General features: G+C 43.5%; 1 protein-coding gene and 1 long non-coding RNA gene across 2 annotated transcripts; both read right to left on the bottom strand.

The window, feature by feature from the left end:
- On the bottom strand, positions 1-9,442 carry LOC142391216 (protein NLRC3-like). Its single transcript, XM_075476992.1, has 11 exons — positions 9,393-9,442; positions 7,433-7,552; positions 4,831-4,909; positions 4,461-4,668; positions 4,216-4,391; positions 2,576-4,095; positions 1,901-2,074; positions 1,107-1,268; positions 825-871; positions 402-698; positions 1-5 (listed from the first exon to the last, which is right to left on the bottom strand). The coding sequence occupies exons 1-11, from the start codon at positions 9,440-9,442 to the stop codon at positions 1-3; spliced, it is 2,838 nt and encodes a 945-aa protein (XP_075333107.1).
- A 412-nt stretch (positions 9,443-9,854) lies between these two features.
- Positions 9,855-13,478, bottom strand: LOC142391864 (uncharacterized). The gene is made up of 3 exons (XR_012770611.1): positions 13,366-13,478; positions 12,502-12,601; positions 9,855-9,968 (listed from the first exon to the last, which is right to left on the bottom strand). It is a non-coding gene; the product is annotated as an uncharacterized LOC142391864 (long non-coding RNA).
- Positions 13,479-15,639: the final 2,161 nt, after the last annotated feature.

Below are 15,639 nucleotides of genomic sequence, written 5' to 3'. Positions count from 1 at the left end.
TCAGGCTGAAACAGTGAAATTATCACGAGACAGGGTAGAATTCTTGAAAAGAAGATAACAGTGAGAAAAATCTTTCTGACCCTTATTTGACCCCACAGTCACTCTGTATACTCAGTACAGAGACACTGAGGAACCAGGTGACCATAACCCAAATCCAGGATGCAGAGGTTCTTCAGTGAATGTGGTGCTGAAGGTGTGGAGGTGGATCAGTGTGTCAGAGGAGACTCTGTAGAAGGACAGAGTGCCAGCAGGACGGTCCACATACACTGCTGCTCTGTTAGAGACAGAGGAGGAAGAGGAGGAGGAGGAGGAGGAGGAGGAGGAGGAGGAGGAGGAGGAGGAGGAGGAGGAGGAGGTGATGATGGTTGTTTGTCTGTTATTGTGACAGACAGAGTATTTACCTCCATCAGAGCACATCAGACTCCAGGACTGATCATTCTCTCCAAACATACAGTCACTGCCTCCTCTCCTGCTGATTCCTCTGTAACTCACTGATATATAAACTCTTCCTCTCCACTCGACCTCCCAGTAACAGCGACGAGTCAGACTATTGCTACACAGCAGCTGAGGCCTGTCATCAAACCTGTCTGGATGATCAGGATATGACTGATCCTCCACACGTGTCACCTTCCTGTTGTTGTCAGACAGTTTCAGGACTCTGTTCACTGTGTTTGTGTCGATTGTGAGTTGACAGGAATCTGAAGGAGAGAACAAACACAGTCCAGCTGCAGTTATTGATTCATCATCTGTTCACTTTGATCAATGAGTGATGTGACAGTGTGACGATGGCTGGATGTCATGAATCAGATGAAGAACACACTCACACTTCCTCAGCCCTGGTGTCAGCCATCGTTCTCCAGCAGGCTCCATCCTGAAAGGAGGAGGGGGGTCAGAGCAGCACCGTCTCTTTCAGCATGCAAACATGGACATTACATGGCTCTCACATACATTTTGCTCTACAACAACTCACATGAATATTGGATTGCTAAAGTCTGAACTGACAACTACACTTCAATGATGGTTAAGATGGAAATAAGCTAATTAATTCCCTGTGCTTCCAGTCTTTCTGCTAAGCGAGGCTAAACTGTTCATCTGACTCTCCATACCTGAGTGTGTGTGGATCCTTCAGTGCAGCCCTCAGCAGCTTCTCTCCTGAGGCTCCTGGATGGTTGTAGCTCAGGTCCAGCTCTCTCAGATGGGAGGGGTTGGAGGTGACAGCTTCAGCCAGAGAAGCACAGCCTTCCTCTGTGATCAGACAGCCTGACAGGCTGCAGACACACAGAACAACAGAAACTCTGAGAGAACTGCTCTGAAACTCAAGCTGAATGTCATCAAATGTTGACCTGATGATGGAACTGAATATATAAGTCAGAGAATCATCAACTACTGTAACTGCTCCCTCTGAGGACGACAGGAAACAAATGACATAACAGTGAGATGTTGAGACATTTCAGTCTGGTTCTGATGGAGGTTTCTTCCTGTTAAAAGGGAGTTTTTTCTTTCCACAGTCTCCTCAGAGAAGTTTCAGTGCAATAACCATACAGATATCACTTTGTTCCAGTGCAGTGTGTCCACATTTAAAGGAGGTTTGATGCTCACATTTAGAGGGAAAAACTGCTCATATTTCTGTAAAGTAGTTTACTTTGGGTATGTGATGGATCTGTGTTTTAGGACAAATCTACAGGAATGGAAAGAAGTTCAAATAAAAGAGCACTTTGGTATTTCTTTAAGCTGTGTGTGTTATATTTCATTATCAGTGTTATCAGAGTTATTTAAGCCAGATAATCAAAGGGCAGAACAGATCAACCTGTTTCATTGATCAAGGTACCTGGAAGCTGCTTTTTCATCTAATAACCCAGAATTATATCAGCTCTCACCTGGAAAGTTCATGAATCCTTACCTGAGAGTTTCCAGTCTGCAGTTTGGACTCTTCAGTCCATCAGAAAGCTGCTTCACTCCTGAATCCTGCAGGTTGTTGTTACTCAGGCCCAGTTCTGTCAGGCTGGAGGACTGGGAGCTGAGAACTGAGGACAGAGCTGCACAGCTTCTCTCTGAGAGGTTACAGCCACTCAGGCTGAGGAGGGAATGAGATGGAAGGAAATAACTTGATCCATTAATCAATCAAACTAAATTCGTATTTGATTAGTGGAAGAATTCTGTTTCGCTGTTTGTTTCTGGTCATTTGTCCATGGAAATAAAATAAAAGACATTGAATATAAGTTTTTAGAGTTTCTCATGTTTTAAACATAACAAAACAGACAGCATAACTAAATCTACATCTGTCTAATTCCCATTGATTGTTAGAGTTAGTTAAGCCAGATAACTAACTAATGAGATGGGAGCAAATAAACTGATTTAATTAATTAATCAATTAAACAGATTAATTCTAAAATTGATAAATAACTGTTAAGTATCATCTCACATCACTTGTAAGATGATATTTTGTTGTGAACTGACACTTTATAAATAAACTGAAGCTCATTTGAAACTGAGTTTAACGCTGATTCTGCTGTTTTTCTCCAGTTAATAAGTAAACAATGTATTTATAAAGAAATATATCTGTGTTTGTACTCACAGAGCTTTGTTGGAGGCTTTGACCACTGGCAGCAGCCTCAGAAGAGCCTCCTCTAAAGCAGAGTACTTCTTCAGGTCAAACTCATCCAGATGTTTTCCTGATGACAGTAAGATGAAGACCAGAGCTGACCACTGAGCAGGAGACAGTTTATCTCTGGAGAGACTTCCTGAACTCAGGGCCTGTTGGATCTCCTCCACCAGAGAACGATCATTCAGTTCATTCAGACAGTGGAACAGATTGATGCTTCTCTCTGCAGACAGATTCCCACTGATCTTCTTCTTGATGTAATCGACTGTTTTCTGATTGGTCTGTGAGCTACTTCCTGTCTGTGTCAGCAGGCCTCGTAGGAGCCTCTGATTGGTCTGCAGGGAAAGACCCAGGAGGAAGCGGAGGAACAGGTCCAGGTGTCCATTTGGACTCTCTAAGGCCCTGTACACAGCACTCTGATGGAGATATTTTAGATTAGGTGTGTTAAATATTTTTGACCACACAGAGGTTGTTTGTTGTTCTTCATCTTCTCCCATCAGGTTGAGTCCAGAGTTGATGAAGGTCAGATGCACATGAAGAGCAGCCAGAAACTCCTGAACACTCAGATGGATGAAGCAGAACACCTTCTCCTGGTACAGCCCTCTCTCCTCTCTAAAGATCTGTGTGAACACTCCTGAGTACACTGAGGCTGCTGAGACATCGATGCCACACTCTGTCAGGTCTGATTCATAGAAGATCAGGTTTCCTTTCTGCAGCTGCTCAAAAGCCAGTTTTCCCAGAGACTCAATCATCTTCCTGCTCTCTGGACTCCAGTGTGGATCTGTCTCAGCTCCTCCATCATACTTGAGCTTCTTCACTTTGGCCTGAACCACCAGGAAGTGGATGTACATCTCAGTCAGGGTGCTGGGCAGCTCTCCTCCCTCTGTGGTTTCCAACACATCCTCCAGAACTGTAGCAGTGATCCAGCAGAAGACCGGGATGTGGCACATGATGTGGAGGCTTCGGGAAGTCTGGATGTGGGAGATGATCCTGCTGGCCTGCTCCTCATCTCTGAATCTCTTCCTGATGTACTCCTCCTTCTGTGGGTCAGTGAACCCTCTGACCTCTGTCACCATGTCAACACAGTCAGGAGGGATCTGATTGGCTGCTGCAGGTCGTGTGGTTATCCAGAGGCGAGCAGAGGGAAGCAGCTTCCCCCTGATGAGGTTTGTCAGCAGCACATCCACTGAGGTGGGCTCTGTAGCATCAGTCAGGGGCTCCTTGCTGTGGAAGTCCAGAGGAAGTCGACACTCATCCAGACCATCAAAGATGAACACAACCTGGAACTGTTCAAAGCTGCAGATTCCTGCTTCTTTGGTCTCAGTAAAGAAGTGATGAACAAGTTCCACCAAGCTGAACTTTCTCTCTTTCAGCACATTCAGCTCTCTGAAAGTGAATGGAAACATGAAGTGGATGTCCTGGTTGGCTTTGCCTTCAGCCCAGTCCAGAGTGAACTTCTGTGTTAAGACTGTTTTCCCAATGCCAGCCACTCCCTTTGTCATCACTGTTCTGATTGGTTCATCTCTTCCAGGTGGGCCTTTAAAGATGTCTTCTTGTCTGATGGATGTTTCTGCTCTGCCTGCTTTCCTGGATGCTGCTTCAATCTGTCTGACCTCATGTTCATCATTGACCTCTCCGCTCCCTCCCTCTGTGATGTAGAGCTCTGTGTAGATCTGATTCAGAAGGGTTGGCTTTCCTGCTTTAGGAATCCCCTCAAACACACACTGGAACTTCTCCTTCAGAGCACATTTAACTTTACGTCCACAAACTGCAGAAAAATGTTGTTTTTCTGTGTGTTGAGACGTCAGTAAATGTGTCCTTTATCCAGCAGGTTAAACCTTTAGAGAAATCCTCTTACTGCTCTGCAGACGGTCAGCCAGCTCCTCCTGCTTCATTCTCCTCAGGAAGTGAACTGTGATCTTCACTAATGCCTCTCTGCTGCTCCTCTGCTCTTCATCCTCACCCTCCCTCTGACTCTCTAAGCATTCTGGGTAATCTGGACTCAGAGCCTTCTGCATCTTCTTCAGCTCCTTCTTCACAAAAGTGAGCATGTTGTCCTCCAGCAGCTGGAACAGAAAACTATATGAATGAGCCAATCAGACTGAAACCATGGAGCCAAACATCAGATCCATGTTGGACTCACTGACAACCCACTGGTCTACAGAGTGCAGCATGGAGATGGCTGTGAGCAGAACAGATGGAAAAGTAGTTGTTGTACATGTACAGACCATAAATATGGAGTCCAGCTGTGTTTGATGCTGCTGGGCAGGCGGACCACTGGGACCCTCTGAGCTCTGCTGGTCCACTCTGTGGAGGAATCATGAAGAATGAGCTCACATTGGCCCTCATTTATCAAGCCGTCGTAGAAAGCATCGCAGATATGAGCGGAGAACTCGTCGTACGCAGAGGCTCAAGTGAGATTTACAGAACATGCGTACCACACCAATCCCATCGTAAGACCGAGCGGCTGTTGATAAATCCGGCGGCTGAAATCCATCGTAATGATCCTAACCACGCCTTCTACAAAAGGGGGTTGAGAGGCCGCACCTCTAGAGTTTGCGACATGGATAGACGAAAGGCGGCAAAGAAAACGCTGTCAACAGCGTTGGCAATGTAAATCGCAGACCGGACGAGTTATGTATTTTCCCCTACTGTGATGGTCAATAAAATGTGATAAACTCCAGATTAAATGAAATCTAAAATTGAACGATGTTTTACTTTTTCTCCAATAAGATCAGGAAGAAGTGGTCCAACATGAAATTGGCCAAAAAAAGAAGGTCGCAGCTCTCCGACGCAGCATGTCACAAACGGGGGGGAGGGTCCGATCCAGGTTTGGATTTGAGTGCCTTGGAGGAGAGGGTGGCTGGCCTGATCGGAGCTACGTCCTCATCGGGCGTGCCAGGGAAACTTGACACTGATGCGCCCATGTCAGAGCTCGAGAATGGTAAGAATGACTGCACACCCAAGACGTTTAAATAACAGTTGCTTTAATATTCAACACAAATGAGGTTCCTAATCAAACTAATAGTTTTCATTCACAGATGAATCCGAAGTGGCATCCGGGCAACCTGACCCGCGCGACGAATACGCGGCCCCGTCAACATCCGAAGCCTCTGCCTCTGCCTCTGCCCCCCGGTCTGCAGCGTCACACCGGCCAGCCGTGTTAACCACAGAGGTCCTAGAAAGACAAACAGAGATCGTGAAGTGGATGATGGCTTTAACACACACCATGCAATCTATCGACAGTACATTGAAAGACATAAATGAAACACTGAAGTCACAGAATAAATGCTGAAAGAAATCCTTGTTCTCCTTTCTTTTTTCCTTGAATAACAGAATGCTTACCAAAAGTCAGAATCGCTGAATAAGTTTCTCTCTCCTCCTGAGCGCTCTTGGCTGTGCAGGCTGGTGGGATCTCTGGGTACGGGGTCCTCTGGATGTACATCTGGAAATGGCACTCCATTTTTTTGGGCAATGTTATGGAGAACCCCGCATGCAATAATAATATTGCATACCTTTTTGGGCGTATAGGGTTCCCCCCGCAGCCGAGAGACAGATCCAGCTTTAGGAGCCGTACACCTCTCCACAGTGGCACGCGTGCGCGTATGCGCAGTGTTAAAGCGCCTCTCCTGTTCGGTGTGAGGGTGCGCGGTTGAATAATGAGCCATCACTCTTCCAATTACGGAGTTGTACTTGTTTAATTTATTTAATTTGCGTTTATGTTTATATTTATGTTGAAGTCAAATAAAACATGGGCCTTCTTTGAAGTGATAAGTCTGTAATTTTAACCAAGGGATTTGTTGCGACTCCTGAGGCACGGACTAGTGACGCTGCTGTATTGCAGTCACCGCAAGTCAAAATGGAAAAGTGCGTACACGGCCTCAGACCTGTCGTGGCGATTTCATCTTTCCTGCGCTCACGATGGATTTGATAAATGCCAACCTTTGTGCAGAAAAGAACGTACACACGACCTACGCACGTTTTTCGTCTTACGCAAGTTTGATAAATGAGGGCCATTGTGTCTGTCCACAGAGACCAACCCAAGATAAAAGTCCTATTAGTTAGATTGTTTCTTACAACTCTGTCAAAGATTGTTCTCACTACTATTAACAGAGTGAAATATAATTTCTGTCTGTATTTCAGTGGAGCTTCAGTAGCTTCCATTGTATTGGTTATTTTGTTGGTTGATCAGCCTGACTAATTAAGTTCCTCGAGCTTTTATTGACCTTTTTAATGTCGTGGACAACCAATATATTCTCATCAGTCATTCAACATGTGCATGTTTTTCTTCTTTTGCTTAAAACAGAGCTTGAAGATGCCACTAGCTTTGCACAATTCCTCAGGACCATTGTTAATATAACCATCTTTTTAATGCATTAGACGAGAAGAAGAGCACAGTCACTGTGGGTACATCCACTATGCTGTCATCTTTTACATGTGATGGACACAACAAGTCCAGCAGTAAAACCCATTCATCCCTCTCTCCAACAACTCTCTCCAGTTCCTCCTGGGGATTCTGGGGGTGTCCCCAGGCCAGATGGGATATATAATCCCTCCAGTTTTTGTTCTAAGTCCCCTTTGGGGTCTTCTAACAACAACAATAGCTTCTTCTAAACCATCAACTTATATTTTAGACCCAATCCTAACCAGACTGTTCAAGAAGATTTCCCTCTTAACCAACACTTCCATATTGGATTTGATCAATCTGTCCTTGTTGACAGGATATGTACCTCAAGAGTTTTAAAATCACGCTGAAGGATGCACATCTAAAAGCTGTTCAAACAGACTCTGCTACATTTTACTCTGTTACAACATTTACACTCAGCTCACCTCTGAAAGGATGGATGTTGGTCTGATTTGAAGTCAAGAATAACATCCTTGGACCGGTCGCTCTTATAGGACACACAGCTGGGTTCAGGTTCTGGTTCACGTTTGGATCTCTGATGGATCCTGAGAGAAAAACATTTGTTCTATTAAAACTCACAAATTTCCTTAAATTCAACCACAATAAAAAAAAAAAACTATTTTGTTTTAATAAAGACTGTGAGACCAAAAGTATAATTACAGACCTGGTGGATCATATTAATACAAAATATGAATAAAGGATTAAAACAACAAAGATCTGAACCATTTTAACCAATTCATTTTAAACCAAAATGTCTTCCTTTGACCAGTGACTCTTCCAGGACACACAGCTGTAATCAGCTCTGAGTCTGTACGGTGGCCGACAAGTGGAAACGCGCTGCAAACGGAAAAACACATGCAAGAGAGAAAGGGCGCAAAGGTGTCTGCTGTCAGATTAGTAGCAGGTAGCGGAGGCGGAGGGCTAAGTAGAGTTTTGAGGGTGGAAAATAGTTTCCTCGTGACAGTAGTACTGAGAATCTTTTCAATGTAGAAAGCTTTTTTTCCCCATCAGTGACACTGGCTGAGATGGATGACAGTAGTGCCTGGAATTTAGTTAGATCTGCAGGATCTTTTGATTGGTGCCATTTCCTTTCTGCAGCTCTGAGGTCGGTGCGCAGCAATCGGACAGTATCATTAAGCCAAGGGTGGGACTGTAAGGATCGAGCGGAGGGACTCCGTGGCATCATTAACCTCAAGGGAGGAGAATGTGCTGGAGGTCGGGAGTGCGGAGGCAACAACAGAGGAGAAGCGGGTGGGCGATAGGTTGGAAGGAAACCACAGGGGTGGAAGCAGCGGGCCTTCCTGGGAGACTCACTCTGAAATGAATGAAATAGTGGTCAGAAAAGTGCAGAGGTGTGACAGACAGGGCCTCTGCGGCGCAGTTTCTTGTGAAAATGAGATCTAGCTCTTTGCCAGCTTTATGAGTCGGAGGACTGCAAACCAGTTATAGCTCAAACGAGTGCATTAATGTCAGAAAATCTGAAGAGTTAGGACTGTCAAGGTGGATATTGATGTCACCAAGGACCATTATGGGACAGTCACGCTCAGGGATGGAAGAGAGCAAGGTGTCTAGTTCATCTAGAAAGATGAACTCACAAATTTCCTGAAATTCAACCACAATAAAAAAAACAACAACTTTGTTTTAATAAAGACTGTGAGACCAAAAGTATAATTACAGACCTGGTGGATCATATTAATACAAAATATGAATAAAGGATTAAAACATCAAAGATCTGAACCATTTGAACTCATTCATTTTAAACCAAAATGTCTTCCTTTGACCAGTGACTCTTCCAGGACACACAGCTGTAATCAGCTCTGAGTCTCTGATGGAGTCTGACAGAAAAACACTTCTTTTATTAAAACAGACATGTTCAGGAAAAGTATCCTTCCCTGTTTGATCAAACTCAGAAATACATGATGACTGGAAGAAAACAGGATGCTTTCAATATATTAGACTCCCAGTAAAAATCCATAAATATTGTTTTCATGGAGGCTCATCTCTTAATAAGAGGAGCAGCCAATGAGGTAAAGCCTTTTACAGCCCTGATAAGAGATCTTAATCAGTCTCCAGGTGAAAACCCTCTAAAAATCCTCCTTTAAATCTCTGACCACAGGAAGTGATCAGCAGCTGTCCTGCAAGTCTTTAATGGAGCATCTTTCATTCCCATCAGGAATGCCAAAACAGAGGAAATCCAGACACAAGGGACAGATAGGAAGTACTAAATGGATGGAATAAACAGCTAACATGCAGGGTGTGTGTTCCAAAGACATGTCAGCTTCAAACTAAATCATGGAGCAGCATCCCTGTTATCATCTGGGAGGGTCGTAAAGAACTCTTGAGGAGCTCAGAACCCCCAAAATGCTTTTTCTACATTGACGGTACACCACCAGATCAGAGGAGGAAACATCTTCTCCAAAGGCGATGACTTTCATTTGCTCTTTAATTTATAAGTTAAATGTATCTCTACTTAGTCTCTATTCAGGCCACATAATCTTAAAGTGAAGCTCCATGGTGATCTCCCACCTATTCCTTCTTTCTGAGTGTTCATGGCTGCTTTCAGAGCTCTAATGTTCATCACACTCCACCCTTCTGAGATGGATCTTCCACAGTAATCCCATGACACGGATTTACGTTTCTAGCTCCTCATAAATGTAGATTTATGTTACTCTGTTGTGTTGGGTGTTTCTCATAGTTCCCTCACACTTGATCTATGAAGGTACGGTCGTTAATAACATTTCCATTTATAAATGAATTCATTATTACTTACTGCTACAGACCAAAGAACAGTGAACTTCCAGAGCAACATGGACTCTGTTACAACATTTACACTCAGCTCACCTCTGAAAGGATGGACGTTGGCCTGATTTGAAGTCAAGAATAACATCCTTGGACCGGTCGCTCTTAAAGGACACACAGCTGGGTTCAGGTTCTGGTTCACGTTTGGATCTCTGATGGATCCTGAGAGAAAAACATTTGTTCTATTAAAACTCACAAATTTCCTTAAATTCAACCACAATAAAAAAACAAAACTATTTTGTTTTAATAAAGACTGTGAGACCAAAAGTATAATTACAGACCTGGTGGATCATATTAATACAAAATATGAATAAAGGATTAAAACATCAAAGATCTGAACCATTTGAACTCATTCATTTTAAACCAAAATGTCTTCCTTTGACCAGTGACTCTTCCAGGACACACAGCTGTAATCAGCTCTGAGTCTGTACGGTGGCCGACAAGTGGAAACGCGCTGCAAACGGAAAAACACATGCAAGAGAGAAAGGGCGCAAAGGTGTCTGCTGTCAGATTAGTAGCAGGTAGCGGAGGCGGAGGGCTAAGTAGAGTTTTGAGGGTGGAAAATAGTTTCCTCGTGACAGTAGTACTGAGAATCTTTTCAATGTAGAAAGCTTTTTTTCCCCATCAGTGACACTGGCTGAGATGGATGACAGTAGTGCCTGGAATTTAGTTAGATCTGCAGGATCTTTTGATTGGTGCCATTTCCTTTCTGCAGCTCTGAGGTCGGTGCGCAGCAATCGGACAGTATCATTAAGCCAAGGGTGGGACTGTAAGGATCGAGCGGCTTTGGTGGATAGAGGACACCGACTATCCAGACAAGAGCTCAGTGTAGAGCAGAGGGACTCCGTGGCATCATTAACCTCAAGGGAGGAGAATGTGCTGGAGGTCGGGAGTGCGGAGGCAACAACAGAGGAGAAGCAAGGTGTCTAGTTCATCTAGAAAGTAACCGAGTTGTCCTGGTGGGCGATTTGTTGGAAATTAGCAGAACTGTTTTACCACCTTGCCCGGATGTACGAGAGATGTGGGAAAATGTGTGGTTGGTCGAAAGAGCAGCTGGGGTAGCATTGTTTTCTGACTTAAAGGGGAATATTTTCAATATTAAGCCTCTTTTATGAGTCGTCTGCAATGTTTTAGAACCCCCCTCACCGCTTTTTGATGTTTACTGCTGTCTCCGGTATTTGCCTAATTTTGATTCATCTCAACCTGCTTCAGAATGGCAAGTCATGCGCATGTCCTAAAAGGTCCGTAAAAGCACCATAAACGTCCGTTTTCAAAATCATCAACTCACCGGAGTGGTTACTGGTGTGCACTGGTAATCCATATCAAATTTCGTTGCGAAAAGTTGCTTCTGTCGTGTTTTATTTGGCAGCTCGTTCATGCTCGAACTATTTTCTTAGCGGTGGCGGAGTAATATCAACGAACATCCAGTACAAAATATCAAATAAAACACGACAGAAGCAACTTTGGTGAAGCTGTCCAAGTCTGGCAAACTGCTGGCTTCGCTACTAGAACTACTAGTATCAGACATGTTGATTGTTGGGGGTTGTTCCAGCAGCTGGCACTCGTGACGTCACGCACCTGTCATCTGCTACTTTCGGTTTGCCAAATGGCGGGCTATTCGAGTCAAATGTGGTGATAGTTTATTGGGCCTAATCAGGACTATCCAGGGGCCTAAAATTATTTTAAAATCATAAAAAAATTCCATGGTATATAGGAATCGATCTGCTATTTCAGTTTTGTGCAAAAAAAAAATCACCTTTCTGTAGGCCTTTAATGTTGAAAATACCGCAGTTCCCCTTTAAGCCAGGATGTGAAATGACAGGTGATTGGCATAAGCAGTACTAAAGTCTGCCCACCGAGAGTTAACCAAGAAGTGGTTTCAGAGAGGTGAGTGACCAGCTGTTCACAGCCCCCCGATTACTCCGATTGATTTCCGATGGCCCAACCTAAGCTACTAGACAACAGGTTTTACCCATGGATGGGTTTCAGTCACTTGCACAACAGCAGATATTGAGTTAGCAAAGAAGCTTAGAAAAACTTACACGAGTAAACAAACAAGGCACTTTCTGTGCAATTCCGTTAGCCTCTGCTTGATAATGTCAGAACAGAAGTCCATCCAGACTAATAAAAAGTTTCACTTTACATGAGGACGACTAATCAGTGAATTGCTCAGTCGTAACTCAGATAAACTGGCCCAAAACCAAACAGATCACAGCTGCCTACATGATGTAGCAACATCAGGACTGCAGCCCCCAACATGGAATCCTTTCTTTAAAATCCTTAGTATGAGAGACAGAAAAAATTGGTATAATATTTATTTTGAGCAAAGTTTAAACGTGGCATCAGGTGATGGAGTGCTAAGAACATAATCTGTCTGTCCTCCTCCATCCAGCAACACCGGCCACCTGAGTGGAAGTTCCTACCTACACTGTGTTGGAGCCAAAGCACAAAGGCGCCCCCTGCTGGACCAGCTGCTGTCCTACAGACACTGAGTGACACCTCCTCCAACATCATTCTTTCCTCTCTGACTGCTGTGTTGGTGGAAAACATCCAACACACACCGCTTCACATATGAACATAGAAATGGATGTGAAACTGAGCTGAGCTCACATTAAACACATGTTGGAATAAAGACTGTTCAACATTGTAGCAGAGTCAGTTTGAACAGTTGTTACAAGATTTACACTCAGCTCACCTCTTAAAGGATAGATGTTGGTCTGATTTGAAGTCCCTGGACAGGTCACTCATCACGGACTCCAAGTCCAGTATCAGTTGTGGGTCTTCCATAATGATTCCTGAGAGAAAAACACAAATGTATGAAACTGGAAGCTGGATGTAATATTTTACCAGGGCTGCACCGATTCCGATTATGGCCGATCACCGATTTTATAACTGACACTGTCGGGTGTTATAAGGTCAGTCTGACAGCATACACCTTTTCACATGCAAGTATCGGCTCATTGGCCAATCGACCGCTGCACCCCTAAACTTTACCTGAGATAAAACAGGAAGACCTCAGCTCTGAGCTTTCAGTATGGTTCTCTGACTCAGTCTTTACTGTTTGTGTGATCAGATTAATTTTGCTCTTTCAGAGACAAACTACAGCTGCGTCACACTGGAAAACACTGACTCTGGAATATTTGATTTTTCTGGAACATAAAGTGTCAGATTAAAAAATTTGATCTTTTCACGAGATAATATGAGCAGGTTTATTAGGAGAGAATTAATAACAGTTACTAACATTACTGGGTTGATTTGGTCATTTAGTTCTTGCTTCTTCAGAAGGTCATTTTAAACCAATGTCATTAAACACAACATGTGAGAACGTAATATTTTTACATCAGCATCCTGTGAAAAAGCCAGATATTCAGCAATATTCTCCCTTTGTTTTAATAAAGAGCTGCAGGACCGAACTAAAACATCACATTACACACATGATGCAGCTCATTAGTCTCATCAGAGACATCAAGAACTTATCCAGGTCTCAGGTAATTCAGCTGAAAACTGGTTATCATCTGAAACATGATGCAGCCTCCACTGAATACTGACAGCTACTCACTGTTGGGCTGATGGAACATATCAAGATACCCTGACTTGTCGCTCTCAAAGGACACACAGCTGGCTCCAGGTTCAGGTTCAGACTCATTTTCAGATTCTCGTTCTGGTTGGTTCCTGTGAATAAAGATGGTTTGGTGATGTGAGCGCTGAGCTGGGACATGGAGAAGAGTCATGAACAGTTAGAGATGATCGTCTCACCTCTGGCTCTCATGTTCCCCACACAGAGAGGTTTTAGTGTCCTCACTCTGATCCATGCTGCTGAACTCACATCAGCTCACACACACTTTCTACCTTCACCTGCAGAGGAAACACAAATTATTCATCTGCTCATCAACTCACATCCTCCTTTTCCATCATTTGGGCTGTAAAAAGATCAGCTGCTGTACTTCCATCAGTCCACTAGATGAAGGCATGCAGCTACGACCCAGCACACTCATGATGATGATGGACCATTATGTACAACTAATAACATGAAACAGGAAGCAGATGGACTGATTTAACGTCTGAACCAGAAACTGACTGATATGCTGTTAATAAAAGAACCTTCTACCCTGGGAAGGTTCCATCTTATGTTTAAAAGTACAAATAAAATGTCTCTGATGAAAACTTGAATGAAACGTTTTAATTTTTAGAAAATTTGTTGAATTCAACAAACAAAAAGAAACAAAGATGAAGGATTATTGCTCACATATAAAGGAAAGGAAAAAAAGCTAAATAAAACATCAAACTGATCAATAAAGTAGACAAAACATCTGATTCTACTTCATTTCACCATTAAACAATATTAGTAGATTATCAAAGGTGCTACAGTCAGACACATTTTAACTGACATTCACGTTGTTTTATTCTGAAAGGGGACACAGGAAGCAGCAGGAAGCTGCTGTGTCTGACTGTAAAGAAAGCTATGTATGACGTCACTTAAAATCCTTTTTTTAAGCAAATGAGTGGCTCTAAAAATCTAAAACTCAGCCATGGGTACTTTCTAAACATCCTCTTTCGAAAACAACATTCGAATTACTAGAGAAAAAATTATATCTTGAGATAAGGGCACGCAGGGCGTATAGCCACAGCCCTTTTACAGACAGCCGTTCCACTTCCTATTCGCTCCATTATAAAAAATTTGGCTGCAGTTCAGTTGATTTTCTCTGGGGGCGCTGGCGAGCGAGTGCAGAATGACCATTTTCCATAGGGCTGGCGCTAATAACTCAAAAAATGTCCCCGCTAGCGGCTGAAACCTGAAAATAATACTGTGATTTCTGACAGAGGGATGTGGATTTATATCGAAAGTACAATAACCTGGGAGTTATAGCTTTCTGTTTTCTTACAGGTCTGGCATTTGCGAGTCAGTATCCGCTAGCATCTAGCTAACGGAATCTGAAGAACGCACGGCTGATTACGACCGGCTGCTTTACGGCACTCGTCCACTGTGCCAGAGTGCTAACCTGGTGCTGCTAACAACAACCAAAGCTAAACCAGAGGCTAGTCAGAGAGTATGTAAAAGGGCTGTGCTGAAATCTGTAACTATTTGAGCTAACCCCTCTCTGCTAGCTCAGCGCTAGGACTGACCATGCCGTAAAGTGATGCCACATGCGTGACGTCACTCGGGATGCAATACTGACAATAAATGTGTATTTTAAACAAATCTAGTGAGTCTAAAAAAATCAAACCAAGTGTCGTTTGAAAGGATAATTTATCCTGCCTTTAGGAAAATTAAAATGAAAAAATATAAAAAATTATATCCAAAGCAATGGCTGGATCTAAGGTGGATTTCATAGTACCACCATAGAGTTCGGCGTGCTCTGCACTGCTTCGTTGGCGCCCCTAGAGTGCAGTACCACCCGGAAATAGCCGCCAGTTTTCCCTCTCCTCATAATAGAGACTCTCTGGTATAGCTCCATAGGACTCCATTCATTCTGGTCTCCAAAATTGAGCGCCCCACGTGGAAAGAGGGTGGAACTGCAACCAAAATCGCCTCGTTGGAAACCGGAAATGCACCGTGAGTTGCGAATCTGTACTATTATAGAATCTGTGGTCTGACTGTAAAGAAGGAGCTGACGGTTTAATTCTATGAAGATCAGTTCTTCATGTCAAAAACAAACATCATCAGCTGATCATCGTGTTGTTTGATTCCAGTTCATCAATAGGGCTCGGGCACACGCGTTGCATTCTGGGATATGGTCGCCATATTGGAGGCACAATCTCGTAAACAAACCCTGAGGCAAGACGGAGATCAAGGACCAAACAGTGAGAGAAAAGTGAGAGAAAAGCATGTTAA

The sequence above is a fragment of the Odontesthes bonariensis genome, chromosome 11 (assembly GCF_027942865.1).
Source record: "Odontesthes bonariensis isolate fOdoBon6 chromosome 11, fOdoBon6.hap1, whole genome shotgun sequence".
NCBI classification, from domain to species: domain Eukaryota; kingdom Metazoa; phylum Chordata; class Actinopteri; order Atheriniformes; family Atherinopsidae; genus Odontesthes; species Odontesthes bonariensis.
Note: the sequence above shows the minus strand (reverse complement) of the source record. Positions and strands in the feature narration are given on the sequence as shown.